At 36.5% G+C, this 25909-nt stretch overlaps 1 protein-coding gene and 1 non-coding gene across 2 annotated transcripts; both read left to right on the top strand.

The window, feature by feature from the left end:
* Positions 1-11169: 11169 nt before the first annotated feature.
* On the top strand, positions 11170-17605 carry LOC107782483 (uncharacterized). The gene is made up of 15 exons (XR_012695019.1): positions 11170-11307; positions 12243-12375; positions 12479-12590; positions 12677-12799; positions 13342-13446; positions 13997-14080; positions 14214-14329; positions 14737-14838; positions 14959-15073; positions 15156-15212; positions 16384-16450; positions 16610-16663; positions 16880-16954; positions 17090-17125; positions 17225-17605. It is a non-coding gene; the product is annotated as an uncharacterized LOC107782483 (transcript).
* Positions 17606-20611: 3006 nt separating this feature from the next.
* Positions 20612-25296, top strand: LOC107782487 (UDP-xylose transporter 1). The gene is made up of 8 exons (XM_016603370.2): positions 20612-20772; positions 21735-21855; positions 22022-22206; positions 22816-22883; positions 22987-23119; positions 23690-23851; positions 24144-24416; positions 25016-25296. Exons 2-8 carry the CDS (start codon positions 21735-21737, stop codon positions 25091-25093), a joined length of 1020 nt encoding a protein of 339 aa, XP_016458856.1. The 5' UTR covers positions 20612-20772; the 3' UTR covers positions 25094-25296.
* The last annotated feature ends 613 nt before the right edge of the window (positions 25297-25909 follow it).

The following is a 25909-nucleotide window of genomic DNA, read 5'->3' as shown; positions in this document are numbered from 1 at the left end:
GGACTTATTTATCTCTAAATGTCTCTGTTACTTTTGAAGTTAGATCGGGAGGAAAGTAATTCTTGAAGTTACCGATACTTGACTTAAGCTAAGTGATTATTAATTAGGATATTATTGAGGTACTTTTCATAAATTATATTTTATTTTGATTTTTTTAGCCAAGTGATGCGGCTAGCGGATCCATTTCACCCATGGATGTAAGAAAATCATCTGGTGGAAGTAATCCTAACGACAACCATTGAAGTTGCTTCCAAATGTATCGTACTCCATTGAATGGTCATAGGAGATCTTTTGTCCATAATAGTTGGAGTAGATGTTCTGTTTAAAGTTTGTTTTAAGACTAACTATAATACTGATATTTTGTGTTTAATTGACGGAGTAGTTATGTTTAAAGTAAGTTTTTGAGACTAATGATAATTTACTTTAATGTAGTTTATTAATATATTGATGTTACTTGATTCTATACAATCTGATGATACTTCATTATATTAACATAATTGAAATTGGATCATTTATGGGTATAACAATTGCCAAAAAAATAAATTCAATGAATAGCAGAGGTTATAATTGTCGCAATTTAATGTATAATAATATTGTGTTTAAACTTGTAGGGGTTAAATAAAAATATTATAGGGGTTTTGACTGCCGCTATTCTTTTATACGTGTGTTCTTAAAAAGTTAAACTATCGAATTGCGAAGGTTAGACCGCCGCTAAATGATAACGGCGGTCTCCGAAAAAACTCCCGCAAATTGATTGCGGCAAACATTATTGTGGGGGTTTTGGAAACCGCCGTAACAATAAATTGTGGAGGTTACTGACCGTCGCAATATGTAAATAAAACCGCCGCAAATTGAGCATTTTTCTGCACAGAAAGTGCAGATTGCAGCACCAGTACAACCGACCCCATGTACTGGTAAGTATCGAGCCTAACCTCGGCGAAAGTAGTGACGAGGCTAGGACAAGATACCCACATATAACCTGAACAGTATAATCATGCTAGTGGCAACAACAGTAAATAAGAAATAATGCAGAAATAATGGGAGGGGAACATACAGTGGGGAAATACAACATAAGGAGTGAGAATAATGAAAAGACATAATTAAACCAGAAATCCTTAAACGAATTGAGCAATTAAGACAGCAAGGAAAACTGCACGACATCACCCTTCGTGCTTTACTCTCAACCTCACCAAATAACAAATAAGACTGCACGTCATCATTCTTCGTGCTTTTACTCTCTTCCTCACAATATAACTAAATTATGTACGGTATCACCCTTCGTGCTTTACACTCTTTCTCACAATATAATTAAATTATGCACAACATCACCCTTCGTGCTTTACACTCTTCCTCACAATATAATTAAATTATGCACTGCATCACCCTTCATGCTTTATACTCTTCCTCACAATATAATTAAATTATGCACGGCATCACCCTTCATGCTTTACACTCTTCCTCACAATATAATTAAATCAATAACAACGGATAGAGAGGAGTTTCACAAGAAAATTAATATTTCATAAATGATTACTTTCACAATTTAACATCTCAACCTCGAATCAATATTCATAATTTTATCGACCTTGGTGGAACCGGATACAAGTTTTCCAACATTTCAACAACAACAATAAGCATGGATAACAAGATTTACAACAACAACAACAACAACCCAGTAGAATCCCACTAATGGGGTCTGGGGATGGTAGTGTGTACGCAGACCTTACCCCTACCCTAAAGGAGTAGAGAGGCTGTTTCCGAAAGACCCTCGGCTCAAGAAAACAAAAAGACAAAACGACAATAGGAGACAACATTAGTATCACCACAACAATCATAGAAAAAATAGGAACACCATAAAATGCAGAAGAAAGATGCAAAGCAAAAACGATAGCTAGTAAATAGGACATGTACTGAAAAGCGAAGTAGTAAAACACAACATTGTCACTAGCTACCCTAGACAAAAACCCTACGTGGCCAGTCCCACAATGGTACAAAGTAAGTCAAGACTCAACTACATCCTAACCTACAACTCTAATACTCGACCTCCACATATTCCTATCAAGTGTCATGTCCTCGGAAATCTGGAGCCTGGCCATATCCTGTCTGATCACCGCTCCCCAATACTTCTTAGGCCGTCCTCTACCTCTTCTCGTGCCCTTCACAACCAGCCGCTCACACCTCCGCACCGGAGTATCTAGGCTTCTCCTTTGAACATGTCCGAACCATCTAAGCCACGCTTCCCGTATCTTGTCATCAATGGGAGCCACATGCACCTTCTCCCGAATAACATCATTCCTAATCTTATCTATCCTAGTGTGCCCGCACATCCACCTCAACATCCTCATTTCTGCTACTTTCATCTTCTGGATATGTGAGTTCTTAACGGGTCAACACTCATCCCCATACAACATGGCTGGTCTAACCACCGCTTTATAGAACTTACCTTTGAGTATTGGTGGCACTCTCTTGTCACACAGGACTCCAGATGCTAAGCTCCACTTCATCCATACTACCCCAATAACAAAGCCTTCTACCTTAGCAAAGAGAACCAGGTCTTCCAGGAAATCTAGAAAAATGCAAGTTGTGGAGGAACAAGAAAGTGAAGAAGAAGAGGAATCTGATGAAGAGCAGGACAAAATGGTAAAGTTTGGCAAAAGAACTATCTTGAAGGGTAGACTCCTTAGGGACTTGGAGGAAGAAGGAATGGTGACGCTGCTGGAGAAGCTTGAGCTTCAGGGCTGGAAGGACATGGTCCTTCAGAGGGAAGGAAGAGTAGCCAGAGCTGAGATTGTGAAGTTCATGGCTAACTGTGAAATCAAGAATGGCAAGGTCACCAATGTGGTGAAAGAGGTAATTGTGAGCTTTGACGACAAGGAATTGGGAGAGATTCTAGGGGTACCTGCTGAAGGGTACAATGATTATAAAAGGCTAAAATGGCCCAACCTAGAAAATCTACCTACCTCCCTTGTCATTACAAGAAAATTTGCTGGGAATGAGTTAGAGCTATAGCCCAAGGCTGTGTACAAAAGTGAGATGAAGCCTGCCCACAAAGTGCTTTTTGAATTCGTCAACAAGGTTGTGTTGCCCAAGAAGGAAATGAGGCACATTGCCACATTCATGGACCTGGTCCTTATGGAGTACCTGGATAGTGGGAGATAGATCAATTGGTCGGGGTTTATCATCCAGCTCCTTGATAGGGTACTCATTGGCACCAAAACACATGCCATATCCTATGTTTCATTCTCATTGATGTGCTTCCTCATTTCAAGGTACCCTTCAAGAAATGGGATGTTAGCACAAGCAAAGATCACTTTGGGGCCAACACCTTGACTGCATGTGACTATGAAGTCCATACTGCTTCCAAAGAACCTGGTTCATCCAAGAAGGTGTCTGTGAATAGCAAAGTAAGAGCCTTGATGCAGGAGAGTGGGGGTAAGGATGCTGAGATGAGAGGCTAAAGAAGAGGCTAGTTGAAGTAGAAACTGAGAGGGATGCTCTCAGGACTGAGCTTGCAAAGGAAAAGAAGAAGAATGACGGCATTCTGTATGACATGTTGAAATTTCTTCAGGCCAGAAACCAAGAACCTGGTCCTTCGCAACCTTAAACTCTTCCTAACCTGGTTAGAAAACCAGTGACCCGAATGGGATGATTTTTTTTTTATTTTTTTTTGCTCATGGTGTAGTACTGTTATTTCCTTCTATGCTTTGTGGACGACTCTTATCAATGATAATCAACTGCTTTTGCTCTAATTATTTGTTGATGTTTCTTATATGGCTAATATCCTCAGATTGATAAGTGATACTTGACTCCATGATTGCATTAGAAGTAGCCTAAATGGCCATGAGTAGGATCTAACAAAATCTAGTTATCTAACATAATTATGTAACTTTTCAATGATGCCAGAAAGGGAGAAGATAGGTTGTGCTTTTTACTTTGGACTGTTATGTTTATAACCTAATGAATCTAGTCCTTGATGATTTGTGATTTTAAATTGAAAAGTATTCTAACATTGTGTTGATGTTGAGCTGAGTTGAAATAGGTTTCATGCTTATGAAAAGCATAGAGTTTGTCATCATCAAAAGGGGGGAATTTATTGGCCTAAATAAGTTTGTTTTGATGATTGACAAAGGAACACACGCATGAACTAGGTCCATACACAGTATAAACAGACACAGACAGATTCAAGCACAAGGTATGCATGTGAAGCAGATAAGCTTAAGTGGTTATATCTAATATCTCCTGAACGAAAAGGTTGCATAATTGATAAGAAGTAAGACTGTGATGACCCAAAAGGTCATCTTATGTTTTAGAACTTGAATCTGCGCTCTTAAGCCTTAAAAATCTCATTTTTACCCTCCTCAATTTGCGTGCGCAGTCCGAGCAGGTTTTCGGAAAGCTTTTATGTTGAAAACTAATAAAAATAAGAATTATTACCTTAAAAGTTGATTTTAGTTGACTTCGATCAATATTTTTGGTAAACGGATCCGGATCCGTATTTTGACGGTCCCGATAGGTCCGTATCGAATTATGGGACCTGGGCGTATACCCGAAATCGAATTCGGAGGTCCCTAGCTCAAATTATAAATTTTTGATGAAAATTAAAAGTCGAAAAATTAATTATTTTTAAGAATTGATCGATGTTTGGCATTGTTAGTATCGGGTTTGTATTTTGGTTCCGGAGCCCGGTACAGTTTCATTATGATATTTAAGACTTGTCTGTGAAATTTGATGAGAAACGGAGTTGATTTGACGAGATTCAGATGTCCAGTTGAGAGGATATGGATTTTAAAGTGTTCTTGAGAATTTCATTTGATTTGGTGCTAAATTCGTAGTTCTAGGTGTTATTTTGGCTATTTGATCGCGCGAGCAAGTTCGTATGATGTTTTTAGATTAGTGTGCATGTTTGGTTTGGAGCCCCGAGGGCTCGGATGAGTTTCGGATAGGCCACGAGATGTTTTGGACTTGGGAAAAATCTGGTTTTCTGCAGATTCTGGTGTCTGACATATCCTTCTTCGCATTCGCGAAGGTCCTCTCACGAACGCGAAGAGTAAACTGGTGAGGCTGAGACTTCTTCTTCGCGAACGCGAAGGCCTCGTCGCGAACGCGAAGTGATGGGGGATTTACCCTTCGCGAATGCGAAGCACTTGGGGACCTGGGGGAGGTAAGTGACTCTTCCCCAAAGTGTGTGGTAAGTGATTCTAAACCATTTTCTTTCAATTACCCATTACATTTCTTGAATTTTTAACCAAAAATCTAGAGTTTTCATGGTAGAATTAGGGGTTAGGGTAGAAACTAGGGATTTCGGAAATTTGGGAATTTAGATCTCGATTTGAGGTCGGATTCCACAACCAATTATATATTCGGGCTCGGGGGTGAATGGGTGAATGAATTTTGGTCCGAACCTCAGGTTTTGACTAAGCGGGCCCGGGGTCGATTTTCGACTTTTTGGGGGAAAATTTAGGAAATCTAGATTTATGCAATGTAATTGATTCCTTTATCAATATTTGATATTATTGAGTCATTTTTGAATAGATACGAGTGGGTTGGAGGAGAATTCCAAAAGAAAAGCTGTGATTGAGAATTAAGTGGCTTTCGGAGCGAGGTAAGTGTTGTGTCTAAGGTTTGGCTTGAGGGAAAAGGTATTGTGTGAGTATTTGCTACGTGTTTTGTTGTTGAATATGGCGTATAGTTGGGTTGACGAACATCTATACATTGTGGTCGAGTCATAGTACGCGAGTGAAATTCTATTGGTGAGGCGGGAGGTAGGGAAGGGTTTAGGGGGTGGGGCGGGAGGCAAGGGAGGTAAAGGGAACAAGGGTGTCTGTAGGTTGAGAATTGGGTCATGGAACATAGGTACATTGACGGGTAAGTCTATAGAGTTGGCGAAGATCCTCCAAAAGAGGAGGGTCAATATAGCGTGTGTCCAAGAGACTAGGTGGGTAGGGTCGAGGGCGAAGGACGCGGACGGGTATAAACTTTGGTACTCAGGTGTCCAGAAAGGTAAGAATAGAGTGGGCATCTTAGTGGATAGGGAACCCAAAGAGTCTGTAGTCGAGGTTAGACGAGTGAATGATAGATTGATGATTATTAAGTTGGTGGTTGGAGAGTGCACCCTAAATGTCGGTAGTGCCTATGCGCCGCATGTGGGCCTAGATGAGGAGGTTAAACGATGCTTCTGGGAGGGTTTAGATGAGATTGTGCGTCAGGTTCCGCCTACTGAGAAGCTATTCATGGGAGGGGATTTCAATGGGCATATTAGGTCGACTGTAGGTGGTTATGGCGAGGTGCATGGAGGCTTCGATTTTGGGGAGAGGAACGGAGGAGGTACATCGTTGTTGGACTTCGCTAATGCTTTTGGGTTGGTGATTGTGAACTCTAGCTTTCCAAAGAGGGAGAGGCATTTAGTTACTTTTCAAAATGCGATGGCGAAGACTCAGATTGACTTTCTTCTCCTCGGGAGAGGTGACAGAGGAATGTGCAAGGATTGCAATGTGATTTCGGGTGAGATACTCGCAATGCAACATAGGCTCTTGGTGATGGATGTTGGTATTATGTTAAAGAGGAGGAAAAGGTCTACTCGAGGAAGTCCGAGAATCAGGTGGGGAGCCTTAACTAAGGATAAAGCCCAAGAGTTGGAAGGGCGGTTGTCGGCTATAGGATCTTGGAGGAGCAGTGGTGACGCGAGCACTATGTGGTCAGCGATAGCATACTATATTAGGGAGGTTGCGAGAGAGGTGTTAGGAGTCTCGACGGGCATCTCTGGTGGGCACAAAGGAGACTGGTGGTGGAATGAAGTGGTTCAAGGTAAAGTGGAAGCTAAGAAGGTGGCGTACCTGAAGTTAGTGGGGAGCATAGATGAAGAGGAGAGGTGAGCATGCATGGAGAGGTATAAGACAGCTAGGAAGGAGGCTAAGCTGGCGGTCATAGAGGCCAAGACTGCTGTATATGGTCGTATGTACGAGGAACTGGGGAAAAAAGGAGGGAGAAGAAGTTATTCCGGCTGGCCAAGTTGAGAGAGAGGAAGGCTCGAGATTTGGACCAAGTGAGATGCATTAAGGACGAAGATAGTAGAGTATTAATGGAAGATGGCCAGATTAAGAGGAGATGTCAGACTTACTTTCATAAACTTCTAAATGAAGAAGGGGATCAGGATATTGTGCTAGGATAATTGGAGCATTCCGAGAGTCACCGTGACTTTGGGTACTGCAGGCGTATTGAGGTTGATGAGGTTGTGGGAGCTATGCGTAAGATGAGTAGGGGCAAAGTGACCGGGCCAGACAAGATTCCGGTGGAATTTTGGAAGTGTGTGGGGAGAGCAGGTTTGGAGTGGTTGACTAGGTTGTTCAATGTTATTTTTAAGGCAAAGAGGATGCCGGATGAGTGGAGGTGGAGTACGGTGGTCCCATTGTATAAGAACAAAGGTGATATCCAGAGTTGTAACAATTATAGGGGTATCAAAGTAATGAGTCATACCATGAAAGTGTGGGAGAGGGTGGTTGAAGTGAGGGTAAGGATGACAGTGTCTGTATCCGACAACCAGTTCGGGTTCATGTCGGGTCGTTCGACTACTGAAGCTATACACCTTGTTAGAAAGTTGGTGGAACTGTACAGAGAGAGGAAGAAGGATCTGTACATGGTCTTTATTGACCTAGAGAAAGCGTATGACAAGATTCCTAGAGAAATTCTCTAGAGATGTCTGGAGGCAAAAGGTGTATCGGTTCCCTACATTATGGCAATTAAGGACATGTATGATGGGGCTAAGACTCGGGTTAGGACAGTAGGAGGCGACTCTGAGCAGTTTCCGGTTGTAATGGGGTTACACCAAGGTTCTGTGCTCAGTCCGTTCTTATTCTCGCTCTTGATCAACGCGTTAACACACCATATTCAAGGGGAGGTGCCATGGTGCATGCTATTTGCCGATGACATAGTTCTGATTGATGAGTCGCGAACCGGTATTAACGAGAGGCTAGAGGTTTAGAGATAGGCTCTTGAGTCTAAGGGTTTTAAGTTGAGCAGGACGAAGACGGAATACCTGGAGTGTAAATTCAGCTCTGAGCCAGGGGAAGTGGGCGTGGATGTGAGGCTTGAATCACAGGTCATCCCGAGTAGAGGCAGGTTCAAGTACCTTGGTTCGGTTATCCAGGGGGATGGGAGATTGAAGAGGATGTCACACAAGGAGAAAAGAAGTCTTTTTTTTCCGTTGCCTTTGGAGTCACAACCTCTACCTCCTCTGCCTCGTCTTCATCATGAAGAACCAGATCGATCTCCCCAATTTCAATTGCCTTAACATGCTCACTCACTTTCTTCTTTCCATTTACAACAACTTTTCTTTTACTCTCTTCTAAGGCTCTTTCAAGTTCAACCTCACTCTGCTTCTTCTGACTCCTTGTAGCTTTCCCTCTTGTAGGAGGAGTTTCCACAGGGATAGAAGAGGCAACATTTCTCTTCTTGTTTGCCCTAGCAGTTTCAGGGATTTTAGCTCCTCAACTTTTCTTCTTTTTCGGATTGTAGCTGTCAGACACTCGTTTCAGTAAGTCTTCGAGGTTCCTACACAGATAGAATAGGTTCTTGGAACCTCTTCCTCAACCTAACCAGCTCCTCAGCTGCACTTGCATCACCAGACCTACTACCCCCTTCTTCTTTCTCCTCAACAGGTTCCCCACTCCATAACACCATAGACCATGTTTCCTCAGTCAACCCAACAGGAGTAGGTGAAGATTCAACCGCTCTTGCTTTTCCCTTTCTCCTCACATCACTATGAGCACCCTTATTCTCTTTTTCTTTTTTCTTTTCATTTCTACCATCAATTCTTTCAGACTTAGTGGTCTCTACCCTAGCAATAGTACCAACCATTCTCCAAATTTTCAACAACTCCAAAAATTATCTCAGACGCAATATTAGGACCAGATGTTACCTGATCTGAAAAACTACAATATTATGCAAAGTGAGGCAGAACTCATAACATGCAAGATTCAAGACACAAGTATTTTTAGTAATAATCAAGAAACTCTACTTTTGCTTTCAAGAAATTTAGATGGTTTACCAACATTTACCTCTTGAAAGTTAAAAGAGGACTAATTAAGGGTGACAAACGGTGGGTCGGGTCAGATGTCAAAATGGGTAATGCGATAACGGATAAATTATCCGATCCGGTACATATTTAATACAGATAAAAAACGGGTTAACCGACAGATAATATGGATAATCATATTATCCATGACTTCTTGAATATGATCATTTTTGGGAGAATTCCTAGTCTCCCAATCTTGAGTAACCCCCACTTTGAGGTTTTACAAATGTAAAAGTTAAACTCATTAGTTATCTATTGGTTATCCATTTTCTAAGTAGATAATATGGTTCTTATCCATATTTGACCTGTTTTTAAAAAATTAATTATCCAAGCCATTTTCGAATGAATAATATGGGTGGATACGTGCTTTTTAAAAAAAAAAAAAACTATTTTGCCACCACTAGGACTAATCATCACATACATCTCATTAATTGGGTTAAATATTTCAATGACGAGAGAAACAATAACAACAACAACAACAACAACAATAACAACCGAGTATAATTCAGTAGTGGGGTTTGGGTAGGGTAGTGTGTACGCAGACCTTATCCCTACCCTGGGGTAGAGAGGTTGTTTCCGACAGACCATCGGCTCCCTCCCTCCAAGAGCTTCCTACCTTACTTTTGGGGTGACTCGAACTCACAACCTCTTGGTTGGAAGTGGAGGATGCTCACCACTAGAGCAACTCACTCTTGTCATTCTTGTTAGAGAAAGTTCACCCAAAAGGACGTACTTCTTCTCGTGCCTTCCTTTGCAGTTTCCATTGTTATTTTACCTTTAAAAAGCAAAGACAGGAGTTAAAGCATAGGTTGAGGAAGGTAAAAACACGAAAGACGCATGTTGTAAATGTCTTTCTCGTTCATCATTTCATCTAATAATATTGTCGTGAATTGTTCATAAATAATGTGATTATCACATATTAACTCATCCTTGTCCGTAAAATGGTTTTGAAAGGCAAAAGATTGGGACATAAGTTTAAACCATCCATCTCATGTGATTAATTTATTGTTTTTGAGTTAAGTTTGTTATAATAATATATTTTATAATAGTTGTTGGCCTTTGAAACTTTTTCAGCTTTACACTAAACCAAGACACGTTGAACGGATAACAAACTAGTACTCCTAAGTCCTAACAACTAAAAACAAAGTAGAAGTTTTTTATAAGCATGGTTTGGTAACCAAAGGCTGCAAAGTAGGTATAAATACAAATTATTATTGCAAGATAATAGAAGTTTCTTTCACTTTTCTCCCTTTTCAGGTAATTCACTAAAGAACATATTATATAACTGAGTTTAATTCCCAACGTCTCATATTAATTTGATTTCCTGGTGCAGAATTTGAATTTATATTTTTCATCTTTGACGATTTCCTTTCATGAAAAAGTTGAGGTATATGAAAAACAAATAGGAGTAACAGATAATGAATAGTTCGTTTTGAAAATTTTGGACTTGATAATTGATATTGAATATTCACTTTTTTTTAATTCGTATGAAAATAACGTAATTATTAGAAGAAGAATTTTTTTATTTATTTATTTATTACTAACTACTCTGGAAAAAATAAAAACTAATTCACTATATCTTCCTTATTATATCATGTATGGTCATATTTTTTTTGTTACCATTTCTCTTGATATTCATGCAGAGTCAAAATAAAATATTTAAGTTAAGATTGAATAAGCATCATTTCTGCATTCACAATAAAGATAGATAACAAATCAATAAAACGCTATTTGCATAATTAATAAAGATCGTCTACCATAATTATTTTGGTCTCTTCCTTCTATCGCATATTTTTTAAATCCATCTTCTTGTTAGATCTTTTTATTCTTCTTATCTTATTCTATAAAATAAGTAAATTTGAATGTCTTAGTTTCCGTCCGATTATTTGTACTAGTATTGGAGTTTGATTGAATCCGAATTCACATATAAAAATCTTATGTTACGAATAAAGTATTTCGTAGCAAAAATAAATTCATAGTCAAGACTCCAACTTGTTACTTCCATTGAAACATCTTCTTCATAATTTTTTTTTTTTTTGGCGCAACAAACATGTATAAGTTGTTGTTACTATAAAAGGGCAATATATATATAGCAAGAAAAAAAAAAAAAAAAAGCAAGACATTTTATCAGTTTCACAAATTCAAAATATTCAACAAATACACCTCCCCTCCCAATAAATCGAAAACCTTCGTAACCGATCTCTCAGGAAGATCTCTCTTTACCATCGGCGCAACCTGTAAGACTCTCTCAAACCCTAGTTTTATATGCTTTCTCATTTACTCTTCAATTTACGATTCAATCTTTTATGTTTTAACAGTTAATTCGAAATTTTTTAAAATACTTTTCAAATGGCAGATCGTAGTAATGGAATTTAGTGAAATTTTAGGGTTTTTTGGGCTTAATTAAAAACCTTATTCATATTTAGAGGATTTTCTATTTCAAAATGAATTCTTGCATTGAATGTGAGCAGCATTATTGCTAGTTTACTCTAATTTTTATAGGAGAGTGAAGAGCTTTCTTTAAAAAAGAAATAAAAAATCGTTATGGCTCGGATCAGGAATTCAAGTAAGATCTTTTAGCCCCATTTTTAAGGTTATAATAAAAATTGTAACTTTAAGTAGCAATATTTACTTGGTTCCTAGAAAATATACAGAACTTCTCATACTTTTTATTTGTATCTGCATAATATTGGCATGAGAATGATTTAAATGGAGTAACATGGTCGGTGATGATTCATATTGCAGACCCCACCTTGTTTAGGATTGAGGCGTAGTAATACTTGTGGTTGTTGTATACTTGGTTCATAGAGGTTTTTGACTTTACGTCGTTTAAGTTTCAGGAGAAACTTAAGTTGCTTTTAAAGGAAGCATGTCTTAATTGTAAAACTTTTATCTTGCTAGTAAATTGAATTGAGACATTGAGTTTTTGGGAGAATAGTTGTCTGAAAAGTTTGTCAGGTTTGCTGTATAATTATGGGTCATATGTGCTATCAGATAATGCAATTTGGAATAAAACATCGTGCCAAGAAATTACTGACAGTTGATCACAGTGTCAGGTTAAATAATTAGGTGAAATATTGTAGGTATAGAGTGTGACTTTCTTTTTCTTGGGTGATAGTGATGTGTAACTTATTCCCCTGTGAATACTGACTAATAGGATTTACACTTTCAGGCATGTGAAGTTTGCTTTCTGGAGCTGGAGGATGCTATATGTGTTTCTGAGGTTGCTCAAGGAATTGGTTTCTGCTTAGTGCGTGACCTTTGAGTTGAGCAACTTTTTTCAAAATGGGAACCCCATACCGCAAGTTCGTAGACAATATTTGCATGTCTCTGTAATTAATTTCAACATTAAGCTTATGATTAACGCATTTAGCTTATATCACTTTTCTCTTCTGCTTATTGATACAGTGGGGCTTTCAAAAGATCGAATGATAGTGCCAGACTTGTTATAACCACTATCATGGGAATGGTGTTTGGATACTTTGTCGGGATTTCTTTTCCATCTGTTTCTCTAACAAAGGTATGTTAGCTCAATGTCTGCATGGTTCTTCTGTTACAAAACAACTTCTGGTTTCTCATTCATCACAATCTTGTGGTCGTTTGCAGATTAATTTACCTTCAAGCCTTATGTCAACTCTTGATTATGCTTTCAATGATGATCGTACGCGTAATACTGAGCGTAGTTTCCCGGAGAATCTTGGTTCTGGTAGTACTCCTTTGACACCAAAGGTATTTATTTCATTGTCGATTGATGCTATATCATTTGGAAGTAAAAAAGAATATATTTTGTACGTTGAAAAAGCTTTAGGGAGTCCATGTGGGAGGAAACAGCATTTAACTCCATATTGTGGTTGGTTTGGGTGGTGGTGAGGGGGGGGGGAATTTTTAGCTTCTGAGTTGTGTTGTGGCATGTACAGTTGTTTTAGCCACTGACACCAATAAAAGGTAAACCAAATGCCTTAAATCCCCTGATCATTCTATTTATTCTTTTAACTATATTGGTAGCACTAAGTTGGAGAAACAGTCACTGTGAAACTAAAGGCCCTTGTCCCTGTTGCATTTAATTTCCTGCATCTTCGTTTGCTTTTGTCATTCCATTCCTGTTATTTGATAAGTATTAAATGCTAAAAGTTGGAAATACATATTCTCTTGGTTCACTTTTTCATTGGGAAGTGGTGTAGGATAGTTATTCTGATTGCCGTGGTAGATTTAGAATCCAGAGCACCTAGACATTTGTTCTGAAATATTGATGGGTTGCTTTCCTTTTGCAGATATATGTCCCAACTAATCCTCGGGGTGCAGAGTCATTGCCACCAGGGATTGTGGTCTCAGAATCAGATTTTTATTTACGAAGGTTGTGGGGTGAACCAAGTGAGGTATGAAGCAAATATGTCTAATGATATTGTTTAATCCTGATTTAACAAAAAAAGATAAGAATGTGGTAATTGTATAGATTATATAACCTTTAACTGTCTCTTGTTAAAAGAAAGAGTGAAAGACTCTCTGCAACTGTCTTGCCCTTCATGAGCTGTTCTAGTAATCATATCATTGTGGCACGAACTTCGTACTAGATACTTTAATGTTGTTAATGGTGCTTCAGGGTCAGTTTTAGTTTCTTATTTGTGCTCTTTAAAAAAAGAGCAATTGGATACCTAACATGAGGATTATACTTGCATTTTGGAACTGCATTCAACTTTTTAATTGTTTATGTACGATGGCCTGTTCTGATCTTAAATGTCTTGGTGTCGAACATTTGGTATAGATTAGTGGAACTTCTGTCAGTTTCTGGCCAATCATTAACAGATTGGACAATAATGTAGGCTGAGAAAGGGATTTTGTGCACTGCGTACAACTTATAAGTTTGTATTCTTTTTGGTTGGTGCTTTGTTTTGGCATAGCCATGTTACAAAATTGTGGTGTTTTCAGGATCTGACAAAGAAGCCCAAGTACTTGGTTACATTTACAGTTGGTTTGGATCAAAAGAACAACATTGATGCAGCAGTCAAAAAGGTTATAGAAATGAAGCAATTCTACTGAATATGATATTATTGATTTTATAGGGCATTAGCTTTTTTTCATCGTTTCTCTTGACAGTTGACGTTGTAGTCCATATACTGAGTCTTATATTTTATACGTGAATTAGTTTTCAGAGGATTTTCAAATTTTGCTTTTCCATTATGATGGTCGAACGAGTGAGTGGGATCAATTTGAATGGTCCAAGCGTGCAGTTCACATCAGTGTTAGGAAGCAGACAAAATGGTAAGACTTTGAGTTTAGTTATTACCTTCTGTATTGATCCAACATTTCAACAATAATGTGTGAGTGTGAGCTCTTACCAATTCAGGAAGTCCCTTTTTACTAGCGTGTTTGGCTCCATGTATAGGACAAAGAATGAAGAAAATGTTGCTGTTTGCATACAATAACTAATCCTTTTTGAGTTTAACTTTTATACAGTGACAGTGTTAAAGAATTTTCACTATCAGGTCACAAAAAATTACTATGTGTAACCTTCCATAAAAGGATTTGTAGCCTAAAAAATAAGACAGATTACATGTTACAACAAGTTAAAAAACACTGATAGTGTAAAAATACTTAACACTTAAAATGTATATAGGTTAAATCTAATCCTTTTCAATTCACAGTTTGTTATTGGTTTCTTATAACAGGTGGTATGCAAAGAGGTTTTTGCATCCAGATGTTGTAGCTGCCTATGATTACATATTTATATGGGATGAGGATCTTGGAGTTGAGCACTTCAATGCAGAGAAGTAGGTGTCTTTCCATGGTTTTTGTCACATGATTTCTCATTCTTTTTAAATCAGGAAAAAATATTTGGTGGTGTCTCTATAATCTCCTTTCATGTAAATTTTATCACCTGAATATGGCAGATACATTCAACTAGGTTAAGAAACATGGTCTTGACATCTCTCAGCCTGGTCTTGAACCCAACAATGGACTCACATGGCAGATGACTAAGAGGAGGGGTGACAGAGAAGTTCACAAGTATGTTCATTGTGTTAATTAACCCCTTTTCCCCTGAATTTGGATATCACTCTGAAAGTTAACTTGTATTCGGGGTAAACAGGGATACAGAAGAGAAACCAGGCTGGTGCAGTGATCCACATTTGCCTCCTTGTGCAGCGTATACTCTCTCTCTCTCTCTCTCTCTCTCTCTCTCTCTCTCTCTCTCTCTCTCTCTCTCTCTCTAACATATGCAAACAGCTGGGTACAATTGCACCAATCTACCCCTTATTTGTGTGCACATAGAAGTATTAGCTTGGGCACCCAAGGGTGTGGCCTAGTGGCCAATGAAGTGGGTGAGAACCATGAGGTTCTCAAGTTCAGATCCCAGCGGAGGCAAAAAATACTAGGTGATTGCTTCTCATCTATCCAAGCATTGGTGGATAGAGTTGCCTGGTACCTGCTGCTGGTGGGAGGTGGCAGGTATCCCGTGGAATTAGTCGAGTTGCGTGCAAGCTGGCCCGGACACCACGGTTATCAAAAAAAAAAGAAGTATTAGCTTGGCTTCCCTTGTTTGGAGTAACGAATCCTCTCAATTACATTAAATTCTTGTTTCCTTTGCATACAATCTATTTTGTGTAAACATGCACATACTAAAATAAATCATATGTTCAGCAATGTTGATGAAAATTAGAGCTTACTCACCATGATTAAACTCAGATTAAACCTATATGATCCTTTCTTTTGAGATAGTACGTAACTTAAGACTAAAAGAGACGTGACAACGTGTGTTTTTTTATACTTTCATCATTCGTATTACTTAGCACGTATCTCTGAGCTTCTTTTTGCTCCAACTTTTCTTAGCAACATCATCAAAGTGGAACTCATTTAATGCACCTTCAACTAGAGTGAACCTACAAATTTAATTGCCTGGATCACAATGACTTATTTGACCATAGAGGAAGCCAGGAGCGAAAGGAGGGACTTGAATCCTCAACCTCAGTCTTGACAAGTCTATGCTCTACCATTAAGTTGTTTCTGCCAGCTAGGATTGTGGAAAAGCACTACTGAGCAATTCAGCATGGTTAAGATATGTTATCTCCTGATGGCGATGATATCCCATTGCAACTTTGTGCTTCATCAAGCAAGAATAGATCTATTAGTGCTGACTGACCTATCTAGTCTTGTGTTGGTTATTTAATCCGCTAGTACATTTAGGTTTGTATCTGGATTTTATGTCGTAGTCCTACCAAGACTCGTCAACAAACAAGTGTCAGCAATAGAATAATCCGATGCCTTTATCATTAGCCTGAAACTTATATTTATTGTCTTGTTCCGTCTTTTTAATACAGTTTTGTGGAAATAATGGCTCCTGTATTCTCTCGAGAAGCTTGGCGATGTGTTTGGCATTTGATTCAGGTAGTTCTTACACTTGGTATCACTTGCATCTCGTCACAATGTCCATTTCTGTGTGATGCAATATATTCAAGTACATATTTGCTCTGGTCGCGAGTGAACTCTTCAATTGCCTATACTATTACACTAATGCATGTACTTTGGTTTGATGTTTGGTTATAGAATGATTTGGTGCATGGATGGGGATTGGATTTTGCACTAAGAAGATGCGTAGAGGTTAGTAGTTCTCCTTGATACATTCTTATGCAAGAATGGTGGCAGAAGACTACACCCCATGGTAAAATCATAAAAGAAAGAATGCTGCACCCAGAGAACATAGATATCACCGAGACATGGAAAATAATAATACTCTTCACTCTTTTAGGATTTTTTTTTCTAATTCAATATGGACCCTTTGGTATAATCTTATTGTTAATCTCTTGGTTTGTGCAGCCTGCTCATGAAAAAATTGGTGTGGTCGATTCACAGTGGATTGTGCATCAAGTTATTCCTTCTCTGGGGAATCAGGTTAGTGTATTAAAATTTCCAGAAATTTATGCAGTTACAACTTACTGGAACACAGATTGGTAGTTTGTCTATTGCATTGATTATTCGTTTTACCTGCTTCGTTTAACACTGTTCCTGTTTTTCTGGGGATCACAGGGTCAGCCCGAGAATGGCAAAGCTCCCTGGGAAGGGGTAAGCATATCCATTCCTTGCCTCCAATTTTGTTTGAAATATGATAAGCATTTGTCTCAGGTGCTAGTGGCTAAAAGTGAATGGCTTTTTCTTTTCTAGGTAAGAGAGAGATGTAGAAATGAGTGGGCTATGTTCCAAGACCGGTTAGCTAATGCAGATAAAGCGTACTTTGCCCAGCACGAAAAAACTCGAGTATAACATGCCTCCGGATGTTCTGTACATTGCTTCTTTCTCCTTTTTTTTTTCCATTTCTAGGGGTTTGCCTATTCTTTTTCTCAGTATCTGTTCTTTTTAGTATTATCTTTTCTTTCAATATTAGAGTAGTGAAATTCTATGTAGCTAGTGAACACGCTAAACCATTAGATATTGGAAGGTTTCTTTTGCATAGATGATACCCAAGATTTGTAGTCTGATGGATAATGTGCACTCTTTCTTTCCAATATGGCCATTTAGAAGTGCAGGCAAACATAGCTGAAAACAGATTGTATTTTCCAAAATTTCAATTTAGAGAATGGGGATTGATCTAACGTGAATGAAAATTAAAGATAATTAGGTCATACTGGAATGAGAATTTACTATCAAAGATACTGTGAAGATCCCATGAATTCTAGAAAATGTTTTAGTGATGTCCCTACGGAGGTGTGTATCTTTTTAATTTTGTTTTTTGGTGAAGAGAACGTGCCAATGTAATGTGAAATTATTTCGACTCAAGTTACTTGTGCACCGTATAATAGATTGTTTTGACTAGTTTTTTGTGGGGTATAATGGATTGTTTTGACTAGTTTTTGTGGGGATGGAGCACATCTATATATATTTTTTACATATTTATAGTTTTCTTCAATTTTTATGCAATTTTACCTATTTATAAATATTTATTGTAATTATATTATTTTATAAAATATTAAAAAAAACTAAATACTCATGGGGCTTACGCCTCGCTGAGGTGACTTTGATTCTCTGAGGCGAACGAAGCATCAATTACTTTATCCCACTAAACTGCCTAGCCAAACAGAATCAAAGTCAAAATGATCAATAGATTTAAATATTTTACTTGCTTTAGCCGAGGCTAAAATATGTCTAAAGAAATTTCCTAGCAAGTGACAACAATGCCCTTAGAGCTCTGTCCTTCATGTGATATTTAGTTTTTCTCCCCAGTGAAATAGTAGCAACTGCTTGATCAACTTGCAAAAGATATTGATATGCATTTCACTTTGTCTCACCCAAGCGGCCTACCTGCTTTCCTTTCGTTCAGCTGCCCTCAACTAGTGCAAAATTAATTCATTATCATCCACCGAATATTCTAGTTATATAGGCTGAGTTTTGGCATGTGTTCGTATATCGCAAGACAATAAATTTAAAAATTCGAGCTCTCTCTACTAATATACTTCCGCCTTATTTGTCAAGTTCACTTTGTTTCTCATCTAAAAAGTCACAAAAAGGCTTCTTAGGGGGTATTCTTCAGAAGTTTATTCTTCTTATTATTTCCTTTTTCCTCCCTTAAATTCGAACACTTTCCATCTCTCTCAAAATCAAATCTTTGCCAAAAAACACTCCTAATTACTAAAATTCAAAAAAATATGGTAACTATATAAGTCCACTAGATCCTCTCATTTTCTTCTATAATTCTAAATTTCATCACCCTCTCTATTAATTCAGCGCGAGAAGACATGAGAAGTCAGACATCACGGAGCAAAAGTAGAAAGGTTTATAAAATTAAAACACTATATGCATTCATATCTCTCTCCTTCAGACTCTTTCTCCTTTTTTGTCTCTAAAAAAGAATCGCGGAAACAAGCTTATAAGGAGTGACAGAGTTAGAATTTTCACTAAGGGGAGTCCAAAATATAAATAAGTAAGCATGCGAAGAAATCAAGGGGAATTATAACCCGTAGGTTTAATATATATGTGCATCGGTCAAAGTTTTCTCATGAAAACATTTTCGATGATCCGTATAATGTAACCAAATGCAAATTTAGATTTTTCACATAGAAAGTTATTCATTTAAGATCCAACGCTTAATAGATACTTTTAATATTAACATAACTAACTGTACAAATTTGCGTCTTTTCTATACTAAACCATGTATTCAACATAAATCATCTCATAATCAACACATATATATGCGCGATTGAAGAAATGGTTAAAAGTAATAAATACTCTTCAATTAAAGGGATTGACATTCACAAGACAACTTATAATAATTCCAGAAGCTAGAAGGCATGACTAAAATTATTATGAAATTGATTATTATGGCCCTTTTCAATACATCAACCTTTACACACACACACACACACACATAGAGTGAAACCTTCAAAATATATTGATCCCTTATTTCTCAAGAAATAGAATTGTCATTTGTAGGAAGTACAAAATACAAATAAAATGAACTTATCAATAATCTTATTATTATAGGGCTTTTACAAATTATTTTCCATTTAATATAGAAGGCATGTTGAGATTCGTCATATTTGAGTAAAATTGAAGTCTTATATTCTCACCAAACACATTTGCCAACGGTTTTTGCTAGTATTGGCAGGTACATTGTCACATAATGAAATGTTCACTTCACCTTTCTGGCTTCTGTATTAAGACTAGTTTATTTATCTCCAAATTAGGTGAGCCAACAATTCTTTAAAATATTATCAAAAGCTCACTCTCTCAGTGTAATTAAGAAAGGAAAAATCATTAAGGATTCGAGATTATTACATTATTGTTTAATATTCGACTAATTAAACTCCATATTTGATTCGTGATTAGGTTTAAATGAAACATACAATAAAACCACGCCCGTTGTCATGTCAATTATTATGTTTCTTGTTAGGAGATCTATGTAGAGGTTTAGTAAAAGTAAGTACATGTATTAGCTCAAATATCAGAATTAGAAAAATAAAAAAGAAAATAAAAAAGCAAATAAATGCATGTTTTATTTTTTAAAAAAAACATTATTTCTTGCTTTGTTGTGTGAATGATTAGTCCAATATCTTTGGGCGTTAGCTCAGTAAAAATATTTGTTAACCTAAAGTCAGTCAAATAGCTTTGCTTATACTAGCCGTTTAGCTTCGACTTTAGAAATGGTTCAACTTCTATACATTGTCAGTACGATAACTTTTATATTATTAAATTTTAATTAATAAGTAGAATTAGTCATCTTCTTCTAATTAATAAGACATGCAAATTATATTAATTGAGTAAAAATCTATCTAAAATGCTAGTGGAGACCAAAAAAAATACTAAGTTATTTCTTCCCATCTCTTTAAGCTTCGGTGGATCGACAAAGCTACCTGATACCTGTGTTGGTAAAAGATAGTAGTTACTGATAAATTAGTCGAGATACGCGCAAGCTACCCGAACACCATAATATGTTTAAAGATGTTCATCAACCGTTAAGCCTTGAAGACCAACCACAGCTAAAATTAACGACGTTAGCACCAACCACACACACCACATAAGTTGTAAATAAAAGCTTGCATTTTTTCTTCTACATTCTCATTCAAGCCACAAAACTCTCCCTCCCCTCTTCAAAAAACCCCACACCCAACAAAAGAAAAACTTACATTAATCATCTCTCCAAGTTCTTAAAATTTCATTTGTGGAGTACTTGTAGGAGCACAACTTTATTTGTAAAATCACCATCATTATTTGAAGAGGTACATATATATCTGCAATGTCTTAATTCCTTGATCTCGTTTTAATCTTTTTATTTTGTTAATCTTGATGGTGTGCGCATTATGTTCGTTAAGACAGAAGCTGGCAACTTGTAAAGTTAAAGATCAGCACGAACATTTGCTTAAGCCAAAAAAAGAGGGCATGTCCGGCCAGTTTTGCGTTTGGCTCTTCGGAGAGCTAGGATTTTTAGTTTACGAGCTCTCGACCATAATTCTTTTTACTTATTGGGTTCTAAATAGACTATTTATATATATTCAATGAACTTTTTTTTAACATAAATACAAGGTTTGAACCAAAGTTATTGAGTTCTAGAACCCATGACTATAAGGCTGGCTCCGCCCTTGTCTTCAATGTCAAAGATATTTAGTCATAGTAAAGGTTAAGTTGAAATCGTCAAACATGCAAAAAATACATAGTGCTAAGATACAGAAATTTTCTTTTTGCCGGACAGTAATATTATTACCTTTTATAAATGTTTTGCGAGTTCATGTTCTTGTTTTTATTATGACTTTGTCAGATTATCTTTGATTCATCCACATTTTCCCAAAAGAATAGTTTATAAGTGTAATATAATTAAGGCATATTTTTAGAGTATGTTAAATTGTCCAATTTCTTCCATATTAATCAAAGATAGAAAAATATTATAAGGTGATTTTCTTCGACTACTACTTGTTGTTTCTTTCGTTTCGGTCATCTTATTATCTTGATGTTGTTACTGCTTTTTTTTTTTTTTATGGTTTCTACGCTACCGTTTTTATTCTCATTATTGTTGTGGTTATGTGTTCCTTGAGCCGAGGGTTTATCGGAAATAACCTCTCTACCTCCACACGGTAGGGGGTAAGGTTTGCGTACACACTACCTCCCCGACCCTACTATGTGGAATTATGGGTATGTTATTGTTGTTATTTCTTCTAATATTTTGTATTTCTTTTGGTTGATGAAGATGGGAGAAATGACAAGCTTTCAGTTGGGTGTGGTTGGAGCACTGTTTCTATCAGTTGCATCTTCAGTTTCCATTGTTATTTGCAACAAAGCTTTGATGAGTAATCTTGGTTTTCCCTTTGGTAATATCATTTTCCTCTCACTTACACTTTTGGCATTTGGTAGAATTTTAATCAATAAAAAATGTATAATCTTATCATAGTACTTACCAAACTTTCAATATGATATTCAAGATTAAGTTGTTTATTTCAAGATTAGTAATGTTTATTTTTATTTTTATTATTATAGCCACAACATTAACAAGTTGGCATCTAATGGTGACATATTGCACACTCCACGTGGCACTCAAATTCAATTTCTTTGAGAACAAACCCATTGATATGAAGACTGTGATGCTCTTTGGCATCTTAAATGGTGTATCCATTGGCTTTCTCAATCTTAGCCTTGGCTTTAATTCCATTGGCTTCTACCAGGTATAATATTCATGTCAAACTATACTTACATCTATTTAAATTGGTATTATATGTGAGCAATAATAAACCAAATGTGTGTGCATTGTGATACACAACTTAGAGGTGGTAAATTGGCGAGTTGAGTCAAATTTGAACGAGTCAAAGAGGTCAAATCAATATGCACATGACTCAACTCGTCCACTATTCGATTCGCTCACGATGGATCAAATAATGAGTCATAATTTAACCTGCTCAACGGGTCTTTTGTTTTTATTTTGCATTTTGACCAAAAAAAAAAGTAAAAACTAATGTAAATTCTTAATTATTAAAATTCTTAATTATTAACTTAAGTTCCTCCAAATTTACTTAATTTTCAATTTCCAAATGTTTTTATATTTGAGTTTGGATTGCATTTTGATATGTTGGGGAGACTATTGACCTGTTTTGACCCAATAGATTGATGGGTCATTTGGAATTCAATTAAATTAAGTTAAAAAGTGAGTCATAATCTAACCCGTATTAGCTGAACTAACAATGCTAAATTTTGAATCCGCCTCCACGCAGATAGAAGAGCTAAGCTTACAAATAAGGTGCTAATTTCTTTGTATGCTTTTTCTATTGTGTTTGCAGATGACAAAACTAGCAATTATACCTTTTACCGTACTATTAGAAACCATTTTCTTGAAAAAGCAGTTCAGGTAATTTATTATTCTATAGTTTAATTAATTCGCAAAACAAAATACAAAAGTACAGGCTTGTTGGTTGACTAATAATTGTTGTCTGTTACACATACTTTTGCAGCCGAAATATTAAGTTTGCTCTGTTCGTTCTGCTAATCGGAGTTGGCTATGCCTCTATTACTGATCTTCAGCTCAATTTTGTTGGAACAATTCTCTCCCTTCTTGCCATTGTTACAACTTGCGTTGGACAAATTGTATCCTTTTAATGATTTATCCGACGTAACAAATTTTACACTATCAGTATATTTTAACTTGTTATAGTAAACTATCTATCTTGTTAGTCGATTACTTGCAGAAACGGACTTAAGGCGAATTCAGGATCTAAAAGTCGGGGTACACTTTTGGATTCAACCAAAATCTGCTTTGTACAGAGGGTGACCACTACTAATATATCACTATTTTCTAAAAAGATATACGTGTACACATAAAATTTTTGCCGAACTTTACGGTTGCTGGTGACCCCACTCGGTATAGCATAGGTCTATCTCTGGTCACGGAAACCCGTAAGCTTCGACAAAAATCTTGTATATGTATATGTATATACCTTAAAAATGATTAATTTAAAATACTTTGCACCCTAAACACTTAAAACCTTTAGGGGGCACTGGTTGAACAGAATATTGTGCCCCCGTCACGTAAAAATCCTGAGTTCGTCTCTGGTTACTAGTAGTTATCTTTTAAATGACTTGAGAATGTAAAAGCTTTTATATATAGGAGTTAAAAAAAAAATTTAATTTTATAATTTGACTTAACCTCAAATTCAGCTGACCAACACAATTCAAAAGAGGCTCAACATCTCATCAACTCAATTGTTGTATCAATCAGCCCCTTTCCAAGCAGCTATTCTATTTGTATCAGGGCCAGTGGTGGATCAATTCCTTACCAAACAGAGTGTTTTCGCCTACAAATATTCTCCTATTGTTGTGGTAAGAAAAAACACTAATTACATTATATTCTTAAATTTTTTTGGTTTCCCATCGGGTATCCGGTACCCCCATTGGAATCCGACTATATCCGGATTTGCGGCGCATAGGGCCCCATTCGGTGGAAGTGCTCTCTACCAAGAATTTTTTCATATGCAGAGCTCGAACCCCATACCTATGGTTAAGAAAAGAGCAACTCCATCCGTTACACCACATCCTTTAGTGTACAATGTATTCTTAAATTAACACCTATTGTCTTGTACCAAAATTTTAACAATGTGTTTCTCAAATGCAGGGATTTATATTGTTGTCATGTTTGATTGCTGTATCAGTGAATTTCAGCACATTTTTAGTGATTGGAAAGACATCACCAGTTACATATCAAGTGTTAGGCCACCTTAAAACATGTTTGGTTTTAGCATTTGGCTATACATTGCTACATGATCCTTTCACTTCAAGAAACATTATCGGAATTCTTGTTGCCATTGTTGGAATGGGATTGTATTCCTATTTTTGTGTCAATGAAACCAAAAGGAAACAAGTTGGAGACCTTTCTTCCATGACTCAAGTAAGCCATTCTTCCTCTTCATAGAAATGACACCAGATAGACACTCTAAATGGCGGCTATTTAGGAATTAACCAATGTGTCCTGAATTTTGATTTTTCAATTCACACAAATATCCTGAATTATCTCAAAATTAAGGGCCCGTTTGGCCATAAAAGTGATTCTTTTTTTCGAAATCAGTATTTGGGCATGAAATTTTCGATTTTCACTTAAAGATAAATTTTGAAATTTTTCGAAAATTTGAAAAACTCCAAAAAGCTATTTTTCAAAGGTGCACTTCAGATCACTCACAAAAATTCAAAAACAGCCCAAAATTATATTCATATCCAAATACTTTTAAATATCATTTTCACTTGAATGTTTTTTCCACTTCTTTTTTTTTTGAAATTTTACAATTCTTATGTCCAAACACGCACTAAAAGTTTTAGTTCAAAATTTCAGGACAAATAAGTATTGGCTAATTTTTAATTAGCAGCCCTAAGAATGGTTGTTTGTGCACTTAGCCCTCCCTCTTCTCGTAACGATTTGAAGATGTTGTACTTTGTGCTATAAATCATTGTACCTTATTTGTTCTAAAAATTGTGTTTTTGTTGTCATCTCAGGTTAAAGATAAAGATACCACTGCACCACTTCTAGCTGGGAAGAATGGCCAAGTTAAAGAAAATAACTCCCTTGTTTAAATTTTAGGGTTGAAGTCATGAAGATGTTTTTGAACAAAGAATTTTTATTTTCAATTGAGAGACATTCCACTAGATGGATGTAAATGATTTTTGGCTCATAAAATACCCTGCACCCCTTTGTTCCAAGATTTGGTCATTGCTAGATTTGTATTTACTTCTTACATGTAGACAAATGCAATTAAGAAAAATTCTTCGTTACATCATACATGGTCTATTGTGTTTTATTCTTATGTCATGTTTTCACGATTAAAATTAAGAAGAATGAATCTTCCATATAAATATGGGTTCGATTCTTACTGTCTTCTCTTCTTACTTTCATATCTCTCAATTTAATTTTTTAAAAAAATTAGAAGAAAGAAAAAGGAATTTTTACCTAGCTATACTATATTAGAAATTTTTTTTTTATCTATGTTCTCTATGTTTTGTAATTTTAAATAAGTATCTAGATTTTTCTTACAAATTATATACATTGCTCCTTAAAAGACCCTCACCCAATTATTAGTGCATTCAATTAAGAGATTCAATTACATCCTTTCCTTTCTTTTTCCCTTTCCTCTTCTCTCTCCTTTTTTTTTTTTACATCAAAATCCCTTAATCTACGCCAAGAATCTCCATCTTCTTTCTTCCCACCATTGCTGATAACTTTGTATTATTAAAAAATCATCAATTGTATCGTTCTTCTGCTGGGAGACTGGACAACACTGAAAATGAAGAAATATTCAGGAATTGTATGATAATTGTATGATAACTGTATCATAATTGTATTTGAATTGTATCAGATACATCAATCTTAAAACATAATTGTATCATACTTGT

The sequence above is a fragment of the Nicotiana tabacum genome, chromosome 9 (assembly GCF_000715075.1).
Source record: "Nicotiana tabacum cultivar K326 chromosome 9, ASM71507v2, whole genome shotgun sequence".
NCBI lineage: Eukaryota > Viridiplantae > Streptophyta > Magnoliopsida > Solanales > Solanaceae > Nicotiana > Nicotiana tabacum.
This window is presented reverse-complemented; position numbering and strand designations above follow the sequence as displayed.

Bases quoted from the DNA above. Each gene is read 5' to 3' on its own strand.
- LOC107782487 (XM_016603370.2), top strand. From the start codon at position 21,735: ATGGGAGAAATGACAAGCTTTCAGTTGGGTGTGGTTGGAGCACTGTTT. The intron at 21,856-22,021 runs GTAATATCATTT...TTATTATTATAG, and splicing joins TAATCTTGGTTTTCCCTTTG to CCACAACATTAACAAGTTGG. The intron at 23,852-24,143 runs GTAAGAAAAAAC...TCTCAAATGCAG, and splicing joins AATATTCTCCTATTGTTGTG to GGATTTATATTGTTGTCATG.